This window comes from Acomys russatus, chromosome 19, assembly GCF_903995435.1.
Source record: "Acomys russatus chromosome 19, mAcoRus1.1, whole genome shotgun sequence".
Classification (NCBI taxonomy): Eukaryota; Metazoa; Chordata; class Mammalia; order Rodentia; family Muridae; genus Acomys; species Acomys russatus.
In genome coordinates this window covers 15,326,477-15,349,691 of record NC_067155.1, presented here as the reverse complement: position 1 = coordinate 15,349,691, position 23,215 = coordinate 15,326,477, and the positions used below count along the sequence as shown (strand labels likewise).

Here is a 23,215-nt window from a genome sequence, read left to right as displayed (position 1 = left end):
AATTCTTTATTTTTGATGGCACTGGAGATGGAATCCAGGGCCTTGTATATGGTAGGTAAGTGCTCTCTACCACTGAGCCACACCCTCAGCCCTCACTTGGGGTTGGTTCTAGGCAGAGCTCTACCACCGAGCCACGCCCCCAGCCCCTCACTGCGGGATTCTAGGCAGGGGCTCTACCACTGAGCCACGCTCCCATCCCCTCAGGAATTCTACGCAAAGGCTCTACCACTGAGCCACACCCTCAGCCCCTCACTTGGGGATTTTAGGCAGGGGCTCTACCACTGAGCCACACCCCCAGCCCCTCACTGGGGGATTCTAGGCAGGGGCTCTACCACTGAGCCACACCCCCAGCCTCTCACTGGGGCATTCTAGGCAGGAGCTCTACCACTGAGTCACACCCCCAGCCTCTCACTAGGGGATTCTAGGCAGGGACTCTACCACTGAGCCACACCCCCAGCCTCTCACTAGGGGATTCTAGGCAGGGGCTCTACCACTGAGCCACACCCCCAGCCTCTCACTAGGGGATTCTAGGCAGGGGCTCTACCACTGAGCCATGCCCGCAGCCTCTCACTAGGGGATTCTAGGCAGGGGCTCTACCACTGAGCCACACCCCCAGCCTCTCACTAGGGGATTCTAGGCAGGGCTCTACCACTGAGCCATGCCCCCAGCCTCTCACTAGGGGATTCTAGGCAGGGGCTCTACCACTGAGCCACACCCCCAGCCTCTCACTAGGGGATTCTAGGCAGGGACTCTACCACTGAGCCACGCCCCCAGCCCCTCACTGGGGGATTCTAGGCAGGGGCTCTACCACTGAGCAACACCCCCAGCCCCTCACTGAGGGGTTCTACGCAAGCACTGTTCAAAATCTCCACCATCAGCTATCATTGTTAGCTCCCTCCCCCTTGAGCTTGAATACTTGTATAACCTTCAGGCTCCTCCCTGGCCCTCGCCGTGCATCTCTTCTCTGGTTCCTTCCTTTATCCCCCATCCCGCTGGCTGTTTTTGTTTCTATGCCCCTGGTCTCTTCTCCCAACACCTCTGCGACAGGAAACCCGGTAGGTTTTCTGATGCTGAACCAGGAACCTCAGAGAGGCCACGCCCCCACCCTGCTCTTTCTCTTTCCTCCAAGGCTGCTTTGGATCCCTGGCTTCGCATGTAGTGTATTCTGCATCTCCACTTCCCATTGAATAGTTAATCTAAAATCGTTCCTTTTCTGTTGCCTGGCATTAAAAACGAGTTCTTTATTCTGAATAGGTTGAGAAAGGACAACTTTCTTTCCCTGGGTTACTTAATAGAATTTAGAAGTGAATGATCGGCGGAAAGATGGCTCAGCATTTAAGAAAAGGTCCCGAGTTCAGTCCCCAGCACTCACTTTTGGTGGCTCACAACTGCCTGTAACACACATATGCAAGCCCACACCACTCCCCGCCCCCGCTCCCTACCTACACACACATACACATAACTAAAAAGAATAAAAATAAATCTTTTTCTTTTAAGTTGGAAATAAAGTCGGTGTTCCCTCTGGGATACCCCCATTCTTCCTTAGCTAAATTCATGGCTCTGTCCAGCCTTGGAAGGCTCTCCCAGACTCCACTGGGATTAAAAGCGTACACCCCCACCTCGCTGGGCTGCAGACTCCACTTGGGAAAATAGCACCTTTTATGCTTTCTGGCCCCAGGGCCTCCCCTACCCTCTCTTTACCCCTGCTACCTTAGTTGGCCACAGTCCAAATTCCCTGCCTATTCGGAGGTGGGGGTGGGGAGCTGAGGGGCAGGGGGCGGCATAAGTTGGGATTCTCTGAGCCAAATCCAGAAACCTTCCACTGTTCCTCACTGTATGTGTTGCTTCCAGTCGCAGGGACCCTGCGCTGCCCACACTGCCTCTCAACACGCGGCTGTGAGAGTGTGCCAGAACAGGTCTGCCCTGCAGGCAGCACACACTGCTACAACGGAGTCCTCAGGTTCAGGGGAGGTGAGCCTGGACATGGAGACCCTGGGGCTGTGGATGAGGAAGTTGAGATGTAGTGTCTGGGAAGGGAGGGTAAACTGAGACAGACCATAAGACCCAGCGTGGGGGCAGGGGTGGGGGCGGGCCAGGCGGGGGAGGGGAGTAGGGCTGGCCTCCTGGAGCTGGGCTTGCCTCTGAGGCTTGCATGATTCTTACATCAGTCTCTCTGTCTGTCTCTGTCTTTCTCTGTCTGTCTCTGTCTCCCCACTCCTCACCCCATGCCCTCCTTTCCCAGGAGCCATTCTCACCAGTCTGAGAGTGCAGGGCTGCATGCCACAGCCAGGCTGCAACCTGCTCAGTGGCGCCAAGGAGATTGGAACCTTAGATGTGAGCGAGAACTGCGCCTCCCAGTCAGGTGAGTTTCACATAGGAAAAGAAGGCCGCCCCCACCCCCCCCCCCCCCCCCCCCTACTCCCACCCACCCACCCACCCCCACTCCTACCCCCTGCACTGCAGCCTGGATCAAGGTGAGCCTGTGGGGTGTGGGACACCCAAAGCCATCCTATCTTGGCTAGCCGGCCCAGGCATTTAAAGGAGCAGCACTCACCCGGTGAGGCTGAGGCTGCAGCGTGGAAAGGTAAAGAAGAGAGGGAGTATAGCCCAGGAGACAAAAGCATTTGAGGAGAGCTTTAAGTAATTCTGGAACAAGTGAGCTTGGATGGCCTGTCCTTGTGGATGGGTGGGCTCAGTGGGGAAGTGCCAGGTACACAGCCACGTGCTGGTTGTCTTGAGTGCTTGGTTGCCCCCATTCTATACATGTGCACACACACACATGTTGCTTACACGCCTGCACATACACACATGCATGCTCACACACGTGCACACATACCTGCACACAAACACATGCATGTGCACACAAATAAAAACTTTAGAGTGTTGAGTGTTTCCTCAAGTGCTCCTGTTTGTGTTTTATTTATGTTTTAGTACATTTGCTTGCTTGCTTGTGTGTATGTGTGTGTGCGCGCGTGTTAGTGTGCACACACATGGCCATGCTGTGCAAGTGGAGGTCAGAGCTGATTTTCTCCTTCCACCATGTAAGTTCTGGAGATGGACCTCGGGTCAGCAAGCTTGTCGACAAGTGTCATAAGCCTTGTTTGAGTTTTAATACGCTGGCTCGCGTTGACTTGAGGACTTGAGCTGGGTGTTCACTGCTTTGTGTAGCACAGAGGCGGCTTAGGGTGGCTAGCAGGTGGGAGTCAAGCGGGAAGCCCGGCTATGATGAGCTCGCTCCTCCTATCCCAGGCGCTCAGGCACTGGAATGCAGGAGTGGGTACGCAGAAGGCCTAAGGAAAGTGTCCTCATTGCCCCTGGACTGGAGGTCGACCAGGTGGGCGACCTGTAAAGTCGGCGAGGGTTGCCAGGAAACTGTCCTGCTCATACAGAACGGTGAGAAGAGAACATGGGTGCGAGACCCGCCCCTTCCGGTTCAGCACCCCACCACCCCCAGTTCTCCTTGGAATTCCCGAAGCCACACCCCCAGTGCCAAGACTCAGGGTGCTTCCAGCGCCCAGCCCCCACCTAGCATCTCACCAACATCCGCCCCACTCAACTCCCTGAGGCACAACATCCCAGTAGGACTTCCTCACCCCCACCCCTCCAGGTCTCCCTCTTCCCTTCCAGGACCTGATGCCCCCCTCCCCTCTCTCCTTCCAGGACCCGATGTGAACTTGGTGCTACACAAAGGCTGCACCACAGAGGAAGACCACGAGCCCAGAATCACTCGGCACCACATAGACCCGAGCCTCTCCGTCGTCTCTTACACCCACGTGTGCCGCCGCTTTGACTTCTGCAACGACCTGTCCTCCACTGAGCCTCTCTGGGTCCCACCCCCTGTCGCAGGTGGGGACGCAGGAGTAGGAGAAGGGATGAAGGAGGGCAGAATAAAGGACCAACTGTGGTTTCTTTCTTTCTTTATTATTATGTATGCAGTGCTCTGCTTGCATGTACACCTCCACGCCAGAAGAGGGCGCCCTATCACATTACAGATGGTTATGAGCCACCATGTGGTTGCTGGGAATTGAACTCAGGACCATTGGAAGAGCAGGCGGCGCTCTTAACCACTGAGCCATCTCTCCAGCCCTCAACAGCCGTCAACTGTGGTTTCAAAGAGAGCACAAAGAGGCTGGGGGCGTGCTGGTGCATGCCTTTAATCCCAGCACTCAGGAGGCAGAGGCAGGCGGATGGATGTGAGTTCGAGGCCAGCCTGGTCTACAAAGCGAGTCCAGGACAGCCAAGGCTACACACAGAGAGACCCTGTCTCAAAAAACAAAACAAAAAGAGCTATTCATTTACAGGCTTGGGAGCAGGCTGCTCCTTTCTACTCCCACACGTTCTGTGTAATCTACACCTCAGTCCGCTTCTCATAGTCACAGAGCAGTGAACTGCGTGGCTTTTCGTGTGTGTGTGTACACACAAGTGCATACACGCACATGTGTGGAGGCCAAAGGACAACCTCAGGTGACATTGCTCAGAAAACATTCACCTTAATTTTTGAGACAAGGTCTTTCCTTGGCCTTGAGCTCGCCAATGAAAGTAGACCAGCTGGCTAGTGAGCTCCAGGCACCAGCCTCTCTCTGCCTCCCAAGCTTTGGCATTATGGGAGTACACCACTCCAGGTGGCTTTTGGGCGCGGGGGGTTGGGGGGGTGCTCTGCAGCAAGCACTTTGCCCACAGAGCCTCTTCCCAGCCCACTGAGTGGCTTTTCTAATGTTGAATCACTCAGACTCTGGCCCTAGTCTGACCCTGCCCATCCCAAATAGCCCATTTCTCTATGCTGCTGTTGCTCACTAACAGTCTCCTTTGCATTTGTCACCTTCTCTTCTCCCTAAAGGACACTGGCCTAGAACTTCTCGCTTTCCTTACCTAGTGTTTGCCACGCAGAGTATGTGAGACATTCTTCTTGGGAATATTGGCACCTTGTCCTCTTTGACCGTTGGTTAGACTTTGAAGTCACTGGTACCTTCCAGGACGCCCCTGCCTGTCGTTGGCCAAGTCCATACCGTGCAATCACACAGAAAAGAAACTGGGGTCTGGCAGGTTTTGGCACTCAGCCCTGGGGTCACTCCAGGTCTTCCTTGCCTTCAAGCATGACACGCCCTTAGGACACTGAATTCTTGTCGTTGAGCCCTCAAGAGATCCAGGGGCCACTAAGTAACTTCACTTAGGATCACCAAGGCCCTGCCGCCGCCCCTCTCACTGTGTCTTTCATCTCCCAGGCCCAGGGAACCTGAGCTGTCCACTCTGCCTTTCTAAAAATAGTTGTCCTCAGAATGAGCCCAAGCAGCTCTGCCCTGCAGGCAGCACACACTGCTACAGTGGAGTCCTCAGCCTCAGAGGAGGTGAGCTTGGACGCGGGAACCCTGGGGGGCGCTGAACACAGTGGAGATCTGGGAGTCCGGGGAGGAGAGGTAAACTGAGTAGAGTGTGGAGCCAGCCTCCCAGAGCTGGGCTTGCCTCTGAGGATCTCGTGCGTGTGGGGAATGGGGAGTGGGGGGGGGGGGAGGCATGTGTGTGTGAGCATCTGTCTCCCTTCTCTCCCTCTCCCGGAAGGGATCGTCTCCGATCTGAAGGTACAGGGATGCGTGTCCCAGTCAGACTGCAACCTGCTCAACGGCACACAGAAAATCGGGTCCCTAGATGTGAGCGAGGACTGCAGTCTTCAGATTGGTGAGTCTCACGTGGGAGAACACACGCTGCAGCCTCCGAGCACATTGATGCTTGTGGGCTGGTATGCACAGCAGCCATTTTAAGTGAGCATCATCCACTCAAATGTGTGCACGTGCGGAGATTCTCCGAAAAGCCTGCTGGAGGTTGGGAGGTTGAGGACCAAGGAGAGACTGTGACCCAGGGAACAAGAAGCCATTGAGAGGACCTCTAAATGATCCCAGTCCAGTGATTGGTGAGGTGGCTTAGTGTCCTGAGTTCTGTCCCTGAGACCCACATGGTAGAAGGAGAGAGTCTGCCCTAAGTTGTCCACTGACCCCCACTTGTGTGCCGTGATGTGCACACACCCAACAGCATACCAGTGGGTAAACGTAATAAGACCAAAACGTGATTCCGGCCCAGGTGAGCCTGTCTTTGTTGGAGATGAGAGGTGAGTGGGAGGAAAGCCGGGGTGCAAGGTGGTCGCTCTGCACGGGATTCCATGCTGGTGGCCGTGCTGTGACACTCAGCAGTGCATGTTCTGAGGGCGGGTGCTTCCTTCTGGTCGCATTCCTTTTCAATTTGTCATTATCATGTATTCGTTGTATGGCCTGAAGGCTTTTTTGTTTTTGTTTTTGTTTTTGAAGACAGGGTCTCTCTGTGTAGCCTTGGCTGTCCTGCACTCACTTTGTAGACCAGGCTGGCCTCGAACTCACAGCGATCCGCCTGCCTCTGCCTTCCCGAGTGCTGGGATTAAAGGCGTGCACCACCAAGTCTGGCTGGCTGATGGGTTTTAGAATGGCATTTTCATTCAACTTTGTCATGTACTTTGAGGCCCCATTACTCTCCTGTCCTCTCTTTCCTCTTTTTCTAGTCCCATCTTTTTCCCAAACAGCCCCCTTTCTTCTTTTATGCCATAAGCATACATATTTATGTGTGTGCACATGTGTGCATGTATGTGTGTGTGCTCTAACACACGAGAGAACATATGAAATGTTTGTCTTTCTGAGTCAGGCTTATTTCATTTAACGTAATGATCCCCGGCTCTATCCGTTTTGGGTTTTTTGTTTGTTTGTGAAAGACATTTCTTTCTTGATCTTTATTAACATTTATCAACACATTTCATTGCTATTATTGCAACGCATTCTTACATGTTTGTGAGTGTGACGTGTGCATGCCATGTGCACACCGGGCTGGCTAACCCAAGCTCCCAACATTCACCTATCTCCACTTACGAATGCTGGGATTTGAACTCAGGTCCTCTTTTACAGTAAGCACTCATGCATGCTTGAAGCTCTGAGCTCCACCAACCCCCCCTCCCCCCCGCCCCACGCAGCCCAGAGTAAACCAGTCATCCCTGAGGCAGAGGCAGAGGCAGGGGGATCAGAAGTTCAAGGTCATCCCTGGCCATACAGCAAATCCGAGACCATCCTGGGCTACATGAGACCTGAGTCAAAGAAAAACAACTCCACAGCGTGTGTATAGCATATGCGTCTCCACAGGCCTGACTCTGGGTAACCTTGGGTCTCCCGACTTCTATTTGACGCACTCGCATTTTGTCCTCCATCTTCAGCCATCCACACCCCTAGCACTGGAGACCCCAGTGGCCTTGCTTGGTAGAAATGAAGTCAGAGAGACTCAAAGGGCCCTTTAGGTAAGGTGCAGAAGGCAAGAGCTCAGTGGGAACTCTAGAGCGCCCCCACGCGGTACTAAAGTGCATTGCCTGTTATGCACAGGACTGAGCATCCTGGACCGCAAACATTATTCGTTGCGTCAGCTCATTTTTCTCGCCGCTAGAGACTTGAGCGCATGAGAAGGCTGTCACCGGCTCCAAGGCTTTTCCTGCCGTGTGTAGCTGGGAGAAGAAGACTCTGGAAGGGGTCCTTACTGAAAGGGATTTATTCGCCTCTCTCTAGCTGCAGAGCCCCTGAGATGCCAGCACGGTACATTGGAGACCATACAGGATGTGTCACAGCTGCCTCTCCGCTGGACAGCTGGCCAGATAACCTGCGGTGTAGGTGAAGGCTGCCGAGACACGCTGATGATGGTCGAGAACGGTGAGACCGGTCCCCTCTGCGCAGAGACCCGCGCCGTTTACTCAGCCCCGCTCCCTTATATCAGTTGGGCAAACAGTCCTGACCTCCACCCAAGCCTGATCACTTTTTTCTGCCCAGGAAAGCAGGTGAAATTGATTCTCACAAAGGGCTGTACCACCGCTAAGGACCAAGAGGCCAAGGTCACGGAGCACAGGACTGGCCCGGGGCTGTCTGTCACCTCCTACACCCGAGTGTGCCGCCTAGAAGACCTCTGCAACAGCCTGTCTACCACAGCCCCTCTCTGGGCTCTACCCCCTGTGACAGGTACCTGAAGGCATTAGAAGGAAGCCGGCTGGGGGGAGGGGGAAGGGAGGAGAGGGGAGAAGCCAGGGTTCCAGCTCAAGTGGCTCAGAAGAAGTTCATTTACATCGTAACTTTTACAGACTCTCCCTTGTTGGAGAACAGCCAGCCAGCTCCCTATCCTGCCTGCCCGCGCCCCCCCCCCCCCCCCCCCCGCCCCTCCGCGGCCGCCTTTACCTTTAAAGCCCACTGCCCACGGTCTCTCCTCTCCATCTGCACTTTCCTGACAGCCACAACAAGTCCACACTCCCCTGGCTGGCCTCTTCTGGCGATAATGAATGAAGTAGATTTTTTTTTTTTTTTTTTAATTTTAAAGATTTTATTGTGTGTGTGTGTGTGTGTGTGTGTGTGTGTGTGTGTGTGTGTGTGTGTGCGCGCGCGCATGCGCGCGCGTGCATGTGTGGGCAGATACCCACAAAGGCCTGAAAAGGGCACTGGATCCCCTGTAAATAACAGGTTATATATAGGTTGTTGTTAGCTTCCCAGCATGAGTGCTAGGAGTCAAACTACTTGGGTCCTCTGCAAGAGCATGACCCATTTTTAACTGCTCAGCCATCTCCCAGCCCCCCTCCACACCCCCCCCCCTTACCCCCACCCCCCATCTTTTGGTCTCTTTTTTTTTTTTTTTTTTTTTTTTTTTCTCTCTCTTTTCTTTCTTTTTCGTTTTTGTTTGTTTGTTTGCTTTTGGTTTTTTTGTTTTTTGAGACAGGGTTTCTCGGTGTTAGCCTTGACTGTCCTAGACTCGCTTTGTAGACCAGGCTGGCCTCAAACTCACAGAGATCCGCCTGCCTCTGCCTCCTGAGTGCTGGGATTACAGGCATGCACCACCATTCCCAGCTATGGTCTCTGCCTTTATTTTGTTTAATTGTGCGTGGGGATTGCCCATGTGTACCAGTTAGTACGTGGAGTACAACCTTTGTGAGTCTGTCCTTGCCCTCCAACATATGGGTCCCAGAGACTGAACTCAGTCTGGCTTGGTGCCAGATGCTTCCCCCCCCACCCCCGCTCCCACCCCCATGCTAAGCCATCTCCCTGGCCCTCTGGGTGGGCTCGCTGATGAACCCCCAGCCCCATACTCTGACCCTACCGACCCTGTTTCCCCTCTTTCCATATGGCTGGGTTTGGTTCACTCACATCCAGTTTCGGGCTGGAACTCTCCACTCTCCCCGTGAGGCTTTGAGTTTCTGCGTCCTGGAGTAATCTGCAGCCAGGGTGTTTTCCTCGACTATTTAGTAAATGACGACTATTTAGTAAATGACGTGAGCAAAGCCACCTGCTTCCTCCTCTGCGCCTCCTTCTGCCTCCTTCCCGTGTTTACCCAGGCCTGCGGCTAGCTGCAAAGGTCTCCACCTGCTCCTTCTGCTCCTAGCCCCGGGGCCTCTGCAGGCTTCCCGGTTCTCTAACCACAGCGACAGGCGGGCCCCTGGGGTTGGGCCTGCATGAAAGGATCCCAGGAGAGCTTCTTAGGGACCTCAGATGGCTGTCTGATTTTTTTTTTATAATTTTATTAATTTATTCGTATTACATCTAGATTGTTAGCCCTTCCCCTGTTTCCTCCCATTCTTCCCTCCCTCCCATTTCTCTCTTTCTCCCCTCCCCTATGTCTGTGACTGAGGGAGACCCCTCCCCCTATATATGCTCTTAGAATATCAAGTCTCTTCTTGGTAACTTGCTATCCTTCCTCTGAGTTCCACCACGTCTCCCCATCCAGGGGACATGGTCTTAAACCCAGAGACTCCCACTGCCCCCTATTGCTTTCCAGGCCCAGGGACCCTGCGCTGCCCAGTCTGCCTTTCTGCGCCTGCCTGTGAGACTGCACCGGAGCAGGTCTGCCCCGCAGGCAGCACACACTGCTACAGTGGAGTCCTCAGCCTCAGAGGAGGTGAGCTTGGACCCGGGGACCCGGCGGGGGGGGGGGAAGCGGGGGGGGCGGGGGGGGGGGAGCGGGTTAGGGGGCAGGGGGCTGAACACGGTGGGCTGGGGGGTGGAGATCTGGGCCTCCCGGGAGGAAAAAAACAAAATCGAGTGGGAGAACGAAACGATTGTGGAGCCAGCCTCCCAGAGCTGGCCTTGCCCCTGAGGCTCCCAATGCTCTGTGTCTGTGAGTGTCTCCGTCTCTCAGGGGAGATCACCTCCAACACGAAGGTGCAGGGGTGCATGTCCCAGCCAGGCTGCAACCTGCTCAATGGCACACAGAAAATCGGACCCATGGACGTGAGTGAGGACTGTAGTCCTCTACCAAGTGAGTTACATGGGGGTGAAGTGGGGGGGGGGTGGGGGGGGGGCAGACTCAGGTCATACCTTTCACTGCAGCCTCAAGGCAACAATGATCCCTGTGGGGTGTGGGATACCCAAAGTTATCAGTTATGAGGCGGGTCACCCTTGCCATTCAAATGAGCCTCACCCACTCAGCCCTTACACCAAAGGGATCCCCCAAGGAGGTTGAAGGAGGTTGGGAGATAGAGGGCCAAAGAGAAGTGTCCAGGTGAAACAGAAAGGGGCAGTGGGCGGGCGGGGGCGGGAGCATCTTTAAATAAGTTTGAGAAAAGTGAGCCTGAGTGACCTGCCGATGTAGGAGGTGAGATATTAGAGGAAAAACACCTGAAGTGCAAAGTGGTCACCTGGCATACGTCAGTGTGTTGGCGCTACAAGTATGCCGGCGCGGGGTTCATCCGGGAACACAAGGGTTTATTTCTGATTCCGTTTCCTTACATCTTGACCTTTGGTCACCCCCAGATCTCCCACTTCACTTAGGTGAAGCCCCAATTCTCTCAGCCACCTTCATTCGTCTTTGTTCATGAGGCTGAGACACCACTCACCCCACCTACCTCCCCACCACCCCACCCCCACCCCACCCCACCCCTCACCCCCACCCCCCCACCCACCCCTCACCCCTCACCCCCACCCCACCCACCCCTCACCCCTCACCCCACCCCCACCACTCCACCACCGCACCACCCCACCCACCACTCCGCCACCCACCCCACCATCCACCACCCACCCCACCACCCACCTCACAACCCCACCCCCCACCCCCATCCCCCCTACCCACCCACCCCACCCACCCCATCCCCCCTACCTACCCACCCCACCCCACCACCCCACCACCCCACCCACCACTCCGCCACCCACCCCACCATCCACCTCACAACCCCACCACCCACCCCACCATCCACCTCACCACCCACCCCACCACCCACCACCCACCATCACCACCCTAGTTCTTGCTCCATGAAGTGCAAGAAAATGATAGAGCAGATGGGGCTTCAGGTGTGACAGAAAGTTCTAGAATGAAAGTGGAGACTTGGGGAGGGCTCCCTCTTAAGCACTTAAACAACAGCCACAGTGGCACATAAGCAACACGTGGGAAGGGACACACTGTGTCTAAACAAGCAACAGCAGTCGTGCTGGAGACGGGTGTGACAGGAGTCTCGTCCCCTCGAATGTGTGTGCCACTAAGTCTTAAAGCCGTGCAGGAGAAAGAGCACGCTCAGCAGATTTTTCCCTGTGGTTCCACATGACCCCAGCTACAGTCCAGAGGCTGCCCGCCTTGTGTGGACAAGGATGGCCTCAAGACAGGTGCCCTGGGTGTGTATGTTGATGTGAGGCCATGCAGGACCTCATGGTCCCCACACAGAACCCTCAGGTGAATCAGACCCCAGCCCTGCCTGATGGGCCTCCTGGGCAGGATGGAGGAGACACCTCAGCTTGGCCACTCTGAGCTGTGGGAGCACAGAATCTGGGCCCGGAGTGGGCAGAGTTCAATGTTAGTGTTGAAGAGGGCTTCATCAAAGAGGTGACCTTTCTTCGATTTCTTGGTAGAAATGGCTTGTCAGGGACTGCGGAGATGGCTCTGTGGGTAAGAGAATTTTCTTGCAAACATGAGGACATGAGTTCAACTCCAGAGCATCCACCTAAAAAGCACACACACACACACACACACACACACACACACTCACACACACACACTCACACACCCGCACATACATACCCACACATACACTCACACATACACACACACTTACACATACACACACATACATACATACACACACACACACACACACACGCCTGTAACCTCAGTGGTGTGTGAGGCAGAGACAGGATCATGGGAGCTTGGTGCAGCGTATCTCCAGGCCACTACAAGGACTGCACACATACAGTGCACAGAGACACACGCACAACGGGAAAGATACCATACACGTTAAGAGTCGGTGGCGCACGCCTTTAATCCCAGCACTCGGGAGGCAGAGGCAGGCGGATCGCTGTGAGTTCGAGGCCAGCTTGGTCTACAAAGCGAGTCCAGGACAGCCAAGGCTACACAGAGAGACCCTGTCTCCAGCAATATGAGACACTGTCTCAAGGGACAGAATAAGGTAGAAAGTGATAGAAAAGGACATTTGACATCCTCGTCTGGCCTTTGCACACGTGTGTGTACACACACACACACACACACAAATAAAATAGAAAAGATATTATCACCAGGAAACTGAGTGCAAAGGCCCTGCTGTAGGACGGACAGACCGAGAGGGGCCCCACAGGAAGATGGGGTGCTTGGTAGTGTTTGAGCTGTGATTTCATTTTTTTAGAAGATAACGTGAGTATAGGGATCAAGGGAGAACTACTCCAAGCAGAAAAATCAAGCCAAGCCAGGGAGGTAGGATGGTGAGTACCCAGCTAGGTAGAACCGTGAAGGCTAGGACCCCTGGCAAGACCCAGCTGAGGATGGACTTTCTCCCAAGGGCGAGGAGCCATGGGAGGCTGCAAAAGACAGAGGGAGGCGGAGATCGGGCCACTTCCCCCTTCCTTTTAATGAATGCAGGTTAATTAAGTCTGGCTTTCATTTCTGGGACAATGAAACACTGACAGTCTGCAGTGTGCTTTAAACATAGATCCCAGGGGCTAGAGAGATGGCTCGGCAGTTAAGAACACTTGCTGCTCCTCTAGAGGACCCAGGTCCAGTTCCCAGCAGCCACGTCGTAACTAGTTAGTCCGTAACTCCAATTCTAGGGATCCAGTGCCCCCTTCTGGCCACTACAGGGACTGCACACACACAGTACACACACACACACACACACCACACACACAACTGGAAAAATACCATACACATTAAGAGTACATTCTTTTCGAAGAGAAAAGCACATTCCACATATACTGTGCAAACAACAATGTGCACACAATGCATACAACGGCCACAAACACGCGTCACGCTGTGCTTCATACATTGCCGTACATCACATCCCACAGTCTTGGATCCTATGTTCCTCATTTACATGAGAACCCCAGATGTCACACACACCCCCCCACGCACACACACAGAACCCATAGTACACATATACACAGCACATGCTACAAGCCACATACCAGCTAAACACAGATAAGACAGGACGTCCACCATGCCCAGCATACACACAAAGCCACATTACACACAATCTGCACACACCGTGTGCACGCACCTCGCAATTCCCACACAGCTTACGTACAAGCTCCGTGCAGGCTGCGTGAGACACAGCTGTTCTCCTGCAGGTAATGAACTCTGGGCATTAGGACCAAGCATTGGGGGGGGGGGGGCATCGCCAGCCCTGGCCAGGTTCAGTGACTATTGACAATCCGCAAGACCCCGTGGCAGCTGCCAGGGATACAGGATGGCGGGGAGGGAGGGAGCCGGCTGGAGTCAGGACTGGGGACAGAACAGCACTTGCAAAGGCTCAGGGGTGAGAGGGGGCTAGGCGCCGACATTCCGAATGCCCACAGCAAATCGTTTTTTGAAGATGAACCAAAGAATTAGAGCATGGAAGCCACTGTTTGGCTCTCCGAGGATCTGGGCAGTGGTCACAGGAAGAGAAAGCCTCTGGTCAGCAGTTAAGAGCCTCTGGTCTAAGTCAGAGAGAAGCGCAGCCGTTTGAATGTTAAAACTGCACATTTCACTGAACTTCTTTCCAGGTTGAGGGAGGTGGAGGGTATATTATATAATCCAGTAGGTGTACCATGTTCCTGCGGCATTCCCTGTCTGTGCCGGCCCACCATCCGTCAACAGAACCTAGCTTGATTCCTTAGGGAGGCTGTTGTCCTTAGTAACAGTGTCACTTTATGGCCCCCCTTCCCCGTGCGCTCCCTGAGCAGCTCCCCCCCCCCCCCCCGCACGTCGATCCATCTTCCGCTGGTCCCTGACACCATGTCATACTCATAGCCACCAGGGAGAGGATGGGGATGTGTCCATGATGAGGTAGGAAGGCCAAGTCACACGGTGCCCTTGTGGGCCAGATTAAAGAAGTCAGAATTTTATTCTGGGGGAGATGGGAGCCTACCAGAAGTTTCTGCCATCTCAGGCCTTCTCAATTCCCCAGAGGCCTGACATGGTTGTCTATCCCTTTAAGAAGACCCTGAGGGCTGCTGGGTGGTAAATAAGGTGGGGGGAGAAGTGGAGGGGGCTCAGGGAGACCCACGACAGGCAGGCAGAGGCCCTGTGAAGCGCTAGAGGGGGCGCCAGAGGGCTCAGGCTCTGCAGAGACCTTACAGTGTGAGCCACAGGGTTTCCTGGGGACTGCAGCACGGGCTGGAGAGAAACAATGGCTCAGAATGGGGGCAGCATGCAGCTGGGCACCTGGGGGAGAGGGGCAGCTTCCAGCCATGGGGAGGACGTGGGTGGGGGTGGAGCAGACAGAGTGCAGGACTGTTTGCAAGAGGAGGGCAGCTGAGAAATGAGGAAATGACCAAGCCCCGCCCCCCACTGCTCCCACTGTGAGGAGTGGGGGTGCTTGGAGGCTTTGAGTTCACAGTCCCTCCTTCAGGCAGACAGGATGTCCCAGCCAGGCCACGGGGACATGGTTCAGACTGGTGGCCTCCCCTAGCCCAGAAGCTGCGGGTGACAGACATGGTATGCTCCCTGACTCTCAGCCACCCTGGGTTTCCTCTACACAGGTGCGCTGACCTGTCACAGGGGGATCATGTTGATGTTTGGCAGCCACTTCGCTGAGGATGCTGTCGAGTGGAATTCATCCTACTCCCAGGTGTGTGAGCCTCAGGAGATCTGTCAGGAGACGCTGCTGCTCATAGACGTAGGTGTGTGCTGAGATGGGGGGCCAACCCCATCCCCATCCCCATCCCCCTACCTCCCCACCCCCTCCCCCTCTCCACTCATACCCTCCTATCCCTCACAACCCCACTCCCCCATCTCCCACCCTCCCACTCCTTCACCCTCCCAATATCCCAACCCCCTAGCCCCCCAACCCCTCACTCCCTTACCCCCCACCCGCATCGCCCCACCCCACAACCCATACCCCCATACCCCACACCCCCCACGACAGCACCCAACCCCCCACCCCACAACCCATCCACCCATAACCCATACCACCCAACCCCCCACCCCACTGCCCTCCCACCCCTCATCCCCACCCCTCACCCCTGGCACTACTCTAGGTCTGGCCAGGCCCTGGATTCTATGCCCTACAAATACTGCCTGGCTCCCTCAAGCCTGGGGCCTCTCTGACTGCCCTCTCTGCCCTTGTCTTGCTGAGTGGTGACACATGGTGGCCCCACACCCAGAGAGGAGACAGACCGGTGATGGAATGCAGGAACCCCGATGACCTCTATGACTTGAGCTGGGCATGTGACTCAGTTGGTACAGTGCCTGTGTAGCCTCCATAAAGCCCTGAGCTTGATCCCGGCACCAGGTGTGCCTGTGACACCAATGCAGACAAGAAAGAGACAGTTACATTGAAATTCAGTGCCAGCCAGGCATGGTGGCACACGCCTTTAATCCCAGCCCTTGGGAGACAGAGGCAGGTGGATCTCTGTGAATTCGAGGCCAGTCTGGTCTACAAAGTGAGTCCAGGACAGCCAAGGCTACACAGAGAAACCCTGTCTCGAAAAAAAAAAAGAAAGAAAGAAAGAAAAAAAGAAATTCAGTGCAATTCTCACCTGTATAGTGTCTTCAAAACCAGACTGGGCTATCTGAGACTGTCCCTAGACTGGGCTATCTGAGACTGACCCCAGACTGGGCTATCTGAGACTGACCCCAGACTGGGCTATCTGAAACTGACCCCAGACTGGGCTATCTGAGACTGACCCCAGACTGGGCTATCTGAGACTGACCCCAGACTAGGCTATCTGAAACTGTCCCTAGACTGGGCTATCTGAGACTGACCCCAGACTGGGCTGAGACTGACCCCAGACTGGGCTATCTGAGACTAACCAAGAGAACACAAGAAAAAAAACGAGTGAGAGAAGCAGAGCTAGAGAAGGGAGTGAAGGAGAGAGGGAGGGAGGGAGGGAGGGAGGGAGGGAGGGAGGGAGGGAGGGTGGGTGGGTGGGTAGAGGGAAGGGAGGATGCCCAGTGCCTGTCTGGGGCTCTGCTGAGCCACCAAGACCTTTTGTAACCTTACAGGGACTTGGGAGAGGAGCCCAGTGTGGGCCTGAAGGGCAGAGTGTAGAGAGGCAGCCAGCAGGGTAGAGGAGATGACCAGAGTGAGGCTGCAGCCTGCTGGGGGGGTGGGGTTGGTGGGGCTCAGGGGACATGTGTGGAGAGGCCCTAGCAAGCAGAGCTGCAAGGGGCAGAGCAGAGGAGCCAGTCTGTCAGACTCGGGACAGGGTCTGTCTTCTTGTCACTGGGCACTGTGTTCTGCCTGTGCCTGGGAGGGACCAACAGTTGGGCTCCCAGGTCTTGCCACCCTCCCCTTCTGAGCATGCCTTCCACTCTCATACCCGCAGGACAAAAATCGCTCCTAATAGGGAGCAAAGGCTGCAGCCATCCTCGGGCCCAGAGCAATGCTGGGGTCTCCATATACTCCCGCCCCCCTGGAATGCTGGTTGCTTCCTACACCCGCTTCTGTTCCACCAGCCTGTGTAATGGAGCCAGCAGCAGCAGCGTCCTACTAATCTCCCTCCCCCGTCCAGGTATGGGATCCAGGGATGCGGAGGGACCCTGGACACTTGGGGTGGCCGTAGTGGAGAGTATGCAGTGCACTCCCCAACCTTTCTCTCTGTCCTCAGCCGTCCCTCCCCCCGGAGACCTGCGGTGTCCTGTGTGCGCGCAAATAGGGTCCTGCTCTCCCAACACTGACTTTGTCACCTGCCCTCAGGGTACCACTCACTGTTATAAAGGTGACCTTAGGCTCAGGGGAGGTGAGTACTGGACCCCTGGGTCTGAGGGAGGAGGTGCTGGGAACGCGGTTGGAGGAAAGAAGGCGGGACTTAGATTCTGGGTCCTAGGGAGAAGGGAGGGGTCTGCAGTTCCTGGGTCAGAGGACTAGGGTCTGGGCTTCCCGGCACTGCCCATCTGTGCCACCCTGACTGGCCGTTCCCCCCTCCAGGTGGACTGTCTTCCACGGTGAGCATTCAGGGCTGCATGGCCTCACCCACCAAATCCTTACTGGGTGACTCCAAATCCATCGGGATCTTCTCCGCAAACGAAGTCTCTGAGGATGGAGATGAGTACAGTGATGAAAATCATGAGAACCCTCTCGATGGAGGTGGCCCAGTCTCTTCCCCGGCTTGGATGTTAGGCCTCGCGGCTCTTCTTATTTTTTTGCTTAGAGGGCTTTGAACTCTCTGCCGAACCCACTTCCGTGTTCTGTGTTGGCCACCCCTACCCAGCGCTCCCCTGACTTCATAACCTAAGGACCATAGACTTAGAACTGTCAGCCCGCTGTCTGGGTGCTGCCATCCCTCAGTCATCCCTCACCCTCACACCTCCGCCTCCTGTTGTTTATATCCCAGAGCCTCTGAACTCACCCTGCTGCAGGCGGACCCCACACATTTGCCACACGTACGCTAAATAAAGTCACTGTTGTTTCTCCAAGGACCGGGTTTCTCTGTGTGTTGGAGATGATGGCTCAGTGGGGTCTGTGAGAGACTTGCTGCCAGGGCCCCGCCCTCCCTGTGTCCGCCCAACTGGGCTTCCCTGTGACCAGGAAGGGCAGGAGGCTGAGTCTCTCAGCTTCCTCACCAGTCAGGGCCACAACAAAGGGCTTTGCCTCATCTGAGCGGCGGGGCAAAGGCTGTGAGGGACACAAAAATCAGACTAATTGACATGGGAGGGGAGATGAGTTGAGAAAAGGTTTCTTAGGGTCATTAGACCAGGTGAGTGCTGCCATTGTAGGCTTGAAAAAGTGAGGATGAGAACACACACATACACACACTCACAACACACACTGAAACACACATACACTCACAACACACTGAAACACACACAACACACACTGAAACAACACACTGAAACACACATACACATGGACACAATACACTCACAGCACACACTGAAATACACACATACTCAAAACACACACTAAAACACATACACACCACACACAAACACAACACACATACATACACACATACACTCACAACACACACTGAAACACACACACCACACACAAACACAACACACATACATACTCACAACACACACGGAAACACATATACACCACACACACACAGAGTCAGTCATTTTTCATCCCAGGCTGAAACCCGCGTTTCCCAACAGCGGCTCCGTGTGAGGGGGACAGTGTCCATGTTGCGGCGTCATAGTCCTCTTGGGACCCCACATGGGCTGAATACGGCTCTCTATATAACAAGCCCTGGCTAGCCTGGACTCACCTTGTAGACCAGGCCAGCCTCGAACTCACAGAGATTCGCCTGCCTCTGTCTCCCAAGAGGTGGGTATGGGGTCGGGCGTGGGGGGCATGGGTGTGTGTGTGTATGAAGGAGTACAAGCACTTTTGAAATTGTTGAAAGCAGCCTTTAGGTTGAAAGGACCTTGAAAAAGGACCTTATCCACCATGGATGCTGGAAGCAACAGTGGACATGGGTTATACCACCGTCTGTGTGCCGTCTCAACCACTGTTCTGTCAGCTGGGCTCAACAAAGCTACCTCTTCCCTTTCAAAAACCTGTTAAAACTTTCCTGTAGAAAATACTTCCTCAAACTGAGCAGTGGTGGCACACCCCTTTAATCCCAGCACTCAGGAGGCAGAGGCAGGCGGAGCTCTACAAGTTCGAGGCCAGCCTGGTCTACGAAGCAAGTTCCAGGACAGCCAGGACTACACAGAAAAACCCTGTTTCAAAAAAAGAAAAATGGGGGAAAAAGAAAAAGAAAAAGAAAGAAAATAAAGAAGCAAAGAAAAGGAAAACAGAAAATAATTCCCTACTCATTTCTCATACCATGTTTTCTGTGCAGTTCAATAAATATAAATATAAATATAGGACAAAACAGCTCAAAACACCCCAAGACAAAGTGCTCAGCATAAGCCAAGCATGGTGGCACACACCTGTAATCCCAGCACTCCGGAGGCAGAGGCAGGTGGATCGCTGTGAGTTCAAGGCCAGCCTGGTCTACAAAGTGAGTCCAGGACAGCCAAGGCTACACAGAGAAACCCTGAAGGAGAGATAAACCTGTTTTTGTTATGATCCCAAGTGTGGGATCAGAACGGTCCTGTGAGAGAACAGGTGAGGTTAATCCACTAGAAAACAAACCTCGAGCAGGAGCTTGATTGTTGCCAGCTGAAAAAAACCTGTGAACAGACTCTGGGAGGAGATATATAAATGAGCCCAAAACTGGAGGCGGGGCCTTGGGAGACTTGGGATAGATTTGGCTGTTCATTGCTGCACTTTGAGATGCTCCTAGAGAGAACCGCTTGAGGGAAGGCTTCGGGGCTCTGGCTCCTGCTGAGGTTCCGGGTTCTGGTTACTCCAGGTTCCAGCAAAAGAAATCCTGCTGATTACGCCAGGAGAATCGCTCCTCAGAACTGATATCCTCACGGTTTTGTTATTCTTTAATCCTCTTTCCCTATTGTTTCGCTTAGTCGGGTTGTAAGTGACGTATGCTCGGTTAATAAGTTCGTAATAAAATATATTGGTTAAGAAATCCGAACCGGGGGCTGGAGAGATGGCTCAGAGGTTAAGAGCACAGCCTGCTCTCCCAGAGGTCTTGAGTTCAATTCCCAGCAACCACATGGTGGCTCACAACCATCTATCATGAGATCTGGTTCCCTCTTCTGGTGTGCAGGTGTACATGCAGGCAGAACACTGTATATGTAATAAATATATAAATCTTCTTTTTAAAAAAGAAAAGAAAAGAAAATGAACCAACAAAACCCTGTCTCCAAAAAAAAAAAAGAAAAGAAAGAAAAGAAAAAAAGAAAAAAGAAAGAAAGAAAAGATTTACTGGCCCCAGAAGAAACAGAGGGCAGGGGATAAGGGACAAAGGACAAAGACAAGAGATAAAGAAAGCTAGAGAAAGGTAAGGGGACAAGAAAGAGGGAAGAAAGGGGCTGAGGGAGAGAATAGAGGGGTATTTGTCTCAGAGGAGGACAAAGGACTGCCTCTGGAAAGAGAGGAGACAGACAGGGCAAATGGTGGTTTATAAAGGTGAAAGGGGGAAACCCAAGGTGGATGAGGTGTTTAATTTTAATTGGGCATGTTAATTAGGTGAGCCAAAGGGAGCTTTTGATTGCTGGACTTCAATGTTTTGATAGCTGAACCTTGGTAGGCAGCCTGGGCAGAGGGGTGAGGGCGGAGCAAGGAGGAGGGGCGTGGCAGGGTAGAGAGGGGCGGGGAGGTGGTAAGTGTCCAAATAAGGGAATGGACCTAGGTGGCTGGCTTTAAGGATGTGATCTAATGGATTTTAGCAAGCCAAAGGGAATGAGAGAAAAGGGCGGGGCCTGCCAGAGCCCTGTTTGCAATTCTCGGACTGGCTAGCGTCCTTTCCTTAGGGACAGACTGTCATCACACATACACAGCGGACAGATAACAGACTGACTACAGACAACAGGGGTAGACAGAGAGCACAGAGAAAGAAGTGGAGAATTGAAATTCTCGTTCTAGGCCTAATATATCCCAAAACGAAGAATCTTTTTGTTCTTGCATATGGAGTGGATACAACCAGTTATCTTTCTTTTTAATATGACTTCATTGAAAATGTGCTTGGGGAGGCTGGAGAGATGGTGGCTCACAACCATCTATAATGAGATCTGGTGCCCTTTCCTGGTGTGTAGGTGTACATGTGGGCAGAGCACTTTATATTAAATAAATAATTTTTAAAGAAAAAAGAAAATGTGAAAAAAAAAAAAAAGAAAATGTGCCTCATTCTTTTTTAAAAAGATTTATTTATTATGTATACAGTATGATCAGATCACATTATAGATGGCTGTGAGCCACCATGTGGTTGCTGGGAATTGAACTCAGGACCTCTGGAAGAGCAGAATGTGCCTCATTCTTAAATAATGTGTGTTTAGAAATTAGCTTGCATGTCTCTGAAAAGTTTAATATCAACTCTTATGGACTGAAGTTATCTCCAGCACCCACTGCCCACACCTCTAAGAGAAAGAGCCAGATGGAACAGGAATTAAGGGGTGCAGTTTTCTCAGCTGCATGAAGACCTGCCCTATTATTCCAGGACAAAAACAAAAACAAAAACAAACAACAACAACAAAAAAACTGGCCAAGGCCTTCCTCATCCCCTCCAGGAAATAGTAATCACACTTGCCTAAAGAGCATTGAGTTAGTTCTACAATGCCAAACAGTATTTAGGACCACTATATAATGTAACCACTGTATTTTTTTTTAACATTTTTTTAAGATTCTTTTATTTTACGTTACGTACAAACGGTTTACGTGAATGCACATTTATGCACCACGTTCACACCCAGTCCTCAGAGATTTGCGAAGAGGGTGTCAGATCCAGTAGAAGAGAAATTTGGGGTGGTTGTGAGCCACCGTGTAAGTGCTGAGAACAGAGCCCAGGTCCTCTACAAAAACAGCGAGAGCTCTAAACTACTGAGCCCTCCCCAGTCTCACACACACACACACATAAACACACACACACCTATATATAATATCCTGATGGGTCTGTGGAGTTGACTCGGTGAGTAAACCACCTGTTTAACAAGGAGAAGGACGGGTGTTCGGATCTCCAGCTCCCAGGTAAAAGCCGTGCACAGCAGGACACACCTGTAACCCCAGCTCGAAGGGAATGAGACAGAATTGGTTGAGCTCCAGACCCAGTGAGAGAGTCTGTCCCCAGAAATAAGGCAGAGACCAATAATAGCAATAATGGGAGGCAGCCATGTCAACATATGGCGGCTGCACACGTACACACAAACCAACGCACACTTCTGGGGAAAGGCAGCATTGTTGGGGGGTGGTCTGATGTGTTTTTATGCTAATTAATAAAAAGCCTGTAATCCCAGCACTTGGCAGGCAGAAGAGGGCGGATCTCTGTGAGTTTGGAAGCCAGCCTGGTCTACGAAGTGAGTCCAGGGCAGCCAAGGCTACACAGAGAGACCCTGTCTCGGAAAACGAAAAAATAAAAATAAAATTAAAAAAAAAAAAAAAAAAAAAAAGGAGAACTGATATCTATGTCTAACTGAGTGGTCATCTTCACAGGACTGAGGAGGTTAAGTATCTGTGACGGCAATCTGTGCTGTCGCCTGCTCGCTGCTCATTTGTACAGCTTGGCGGCATCCCCAGTGACACGACACGGGGCGTTCCTCATTAAAAAAACAAAAACAACAACAAAACAAAATCCCTTCAAGATGCCACGTGACTCCGCAATAGGAGGATGCCCTCAGCAGCAACCGCCAGAGACCGTTACCCAGCACTCACTCTCTGCGCATGCGTGCATTCTGGGGCGCACGGGCATTGGCTTCTCCGGCGACCAATGAGACGCAGCGATTCTCCAGGCTTATCCAATGAGGCCGTGAGATGAGTTCTCATGGATGGACCAACTTCGACTGTCTGCTCTGGCCAACTCTGCCACGTTCGCTTGCTTTGGGGCGCGTCTGGAGGCACCTTCCAAGCTCCAGATTCCGGTGAGCACGTTCTGAAACCAGGAAGATTTTTTCTTTCCTGCTTACAGGAAGAAGAGCAGTGAGGGACCAGATCCCCGAGCCCTGAAGAGAGCATCCAGAAGCAGGAAGGAGGAAGAAGCGGCCTGCGGGAGTCTTGAGTCTGAGGGAGGAGGGCTATGGCGTGGACGCCTGAGTGTGCTGCAGGGTGAACGGGCACTGACGGAAGTCTTGGGTCTGAGGGAGAACTGGCTCTGGGCACCTTAAGCTGAGGGAGGAGGCCTTTGGTCTTAGGAAGCTGGATTTACTCCCTGGGTCTATGAAGAGAGCTCAGCTCTAGACCGTGTGTCTCTGGGAAGCATCTGGGGTCCGGCCACGCAGGATTGAA

General features: G+C 53.3%; 1 protein-coding gene across 1 annotated transcript in view; it reads left to right on the top strand.

Moving 5' to 3' along the window:
- Positions 1 to 23,215, top strand: part of LOC127203227 (CD177 antigen-like) — a 29,841-nt gene that overhangs the window by 4,627 nt on the left and 1,999 nt on the right. Inside the window, exons 8-18 of the mRNA XM_051162021.1 lie at positions 1,852 to 1,971; positions 5,343 to 5,345; positions 5,557 to 5,673; positions 7,572 to 7,706; positions 7,824 to 8,009; positions 9,808 to 9,927; positions 10,168 to 10,287; positions 14,967 to 15,107; positions 16,755 to 16,940; positions 17,037 to 17,168; positions 17,357 to 17,515. Of these exons, the coding sequence (XP_051017978.1) occupies positions 1,852 to 1,971; positions 5,343 to 5,345; positions 5,557 to 5,673; positions 7,572 to 7,706; positions 7,824 to 8,009; positions 9,808 to 9,927; positions 10,168 to 10,287; positions 14,967 to 15,107; positions 16,755 to 16,940; positions 17,037 to 17,168; positions 17,357 to 17,515 (1,419 nt within the window). The remainder of the gene's footprint in view (positions 1 to 1,851; positions 1,972 to 5,342; positions 5,346 to 5,556; positions 5,674 to 7,571; positions 7,707 to 7,823; positions 8,010 to 9,807; positions 9,928 to 10,167; positions 10,288 to 14,966; positions 15,108 to 16,754; positions 16,941 to 17,036; positions 17,169 to 17,356; positions 17,516 to 23,215) is intronic.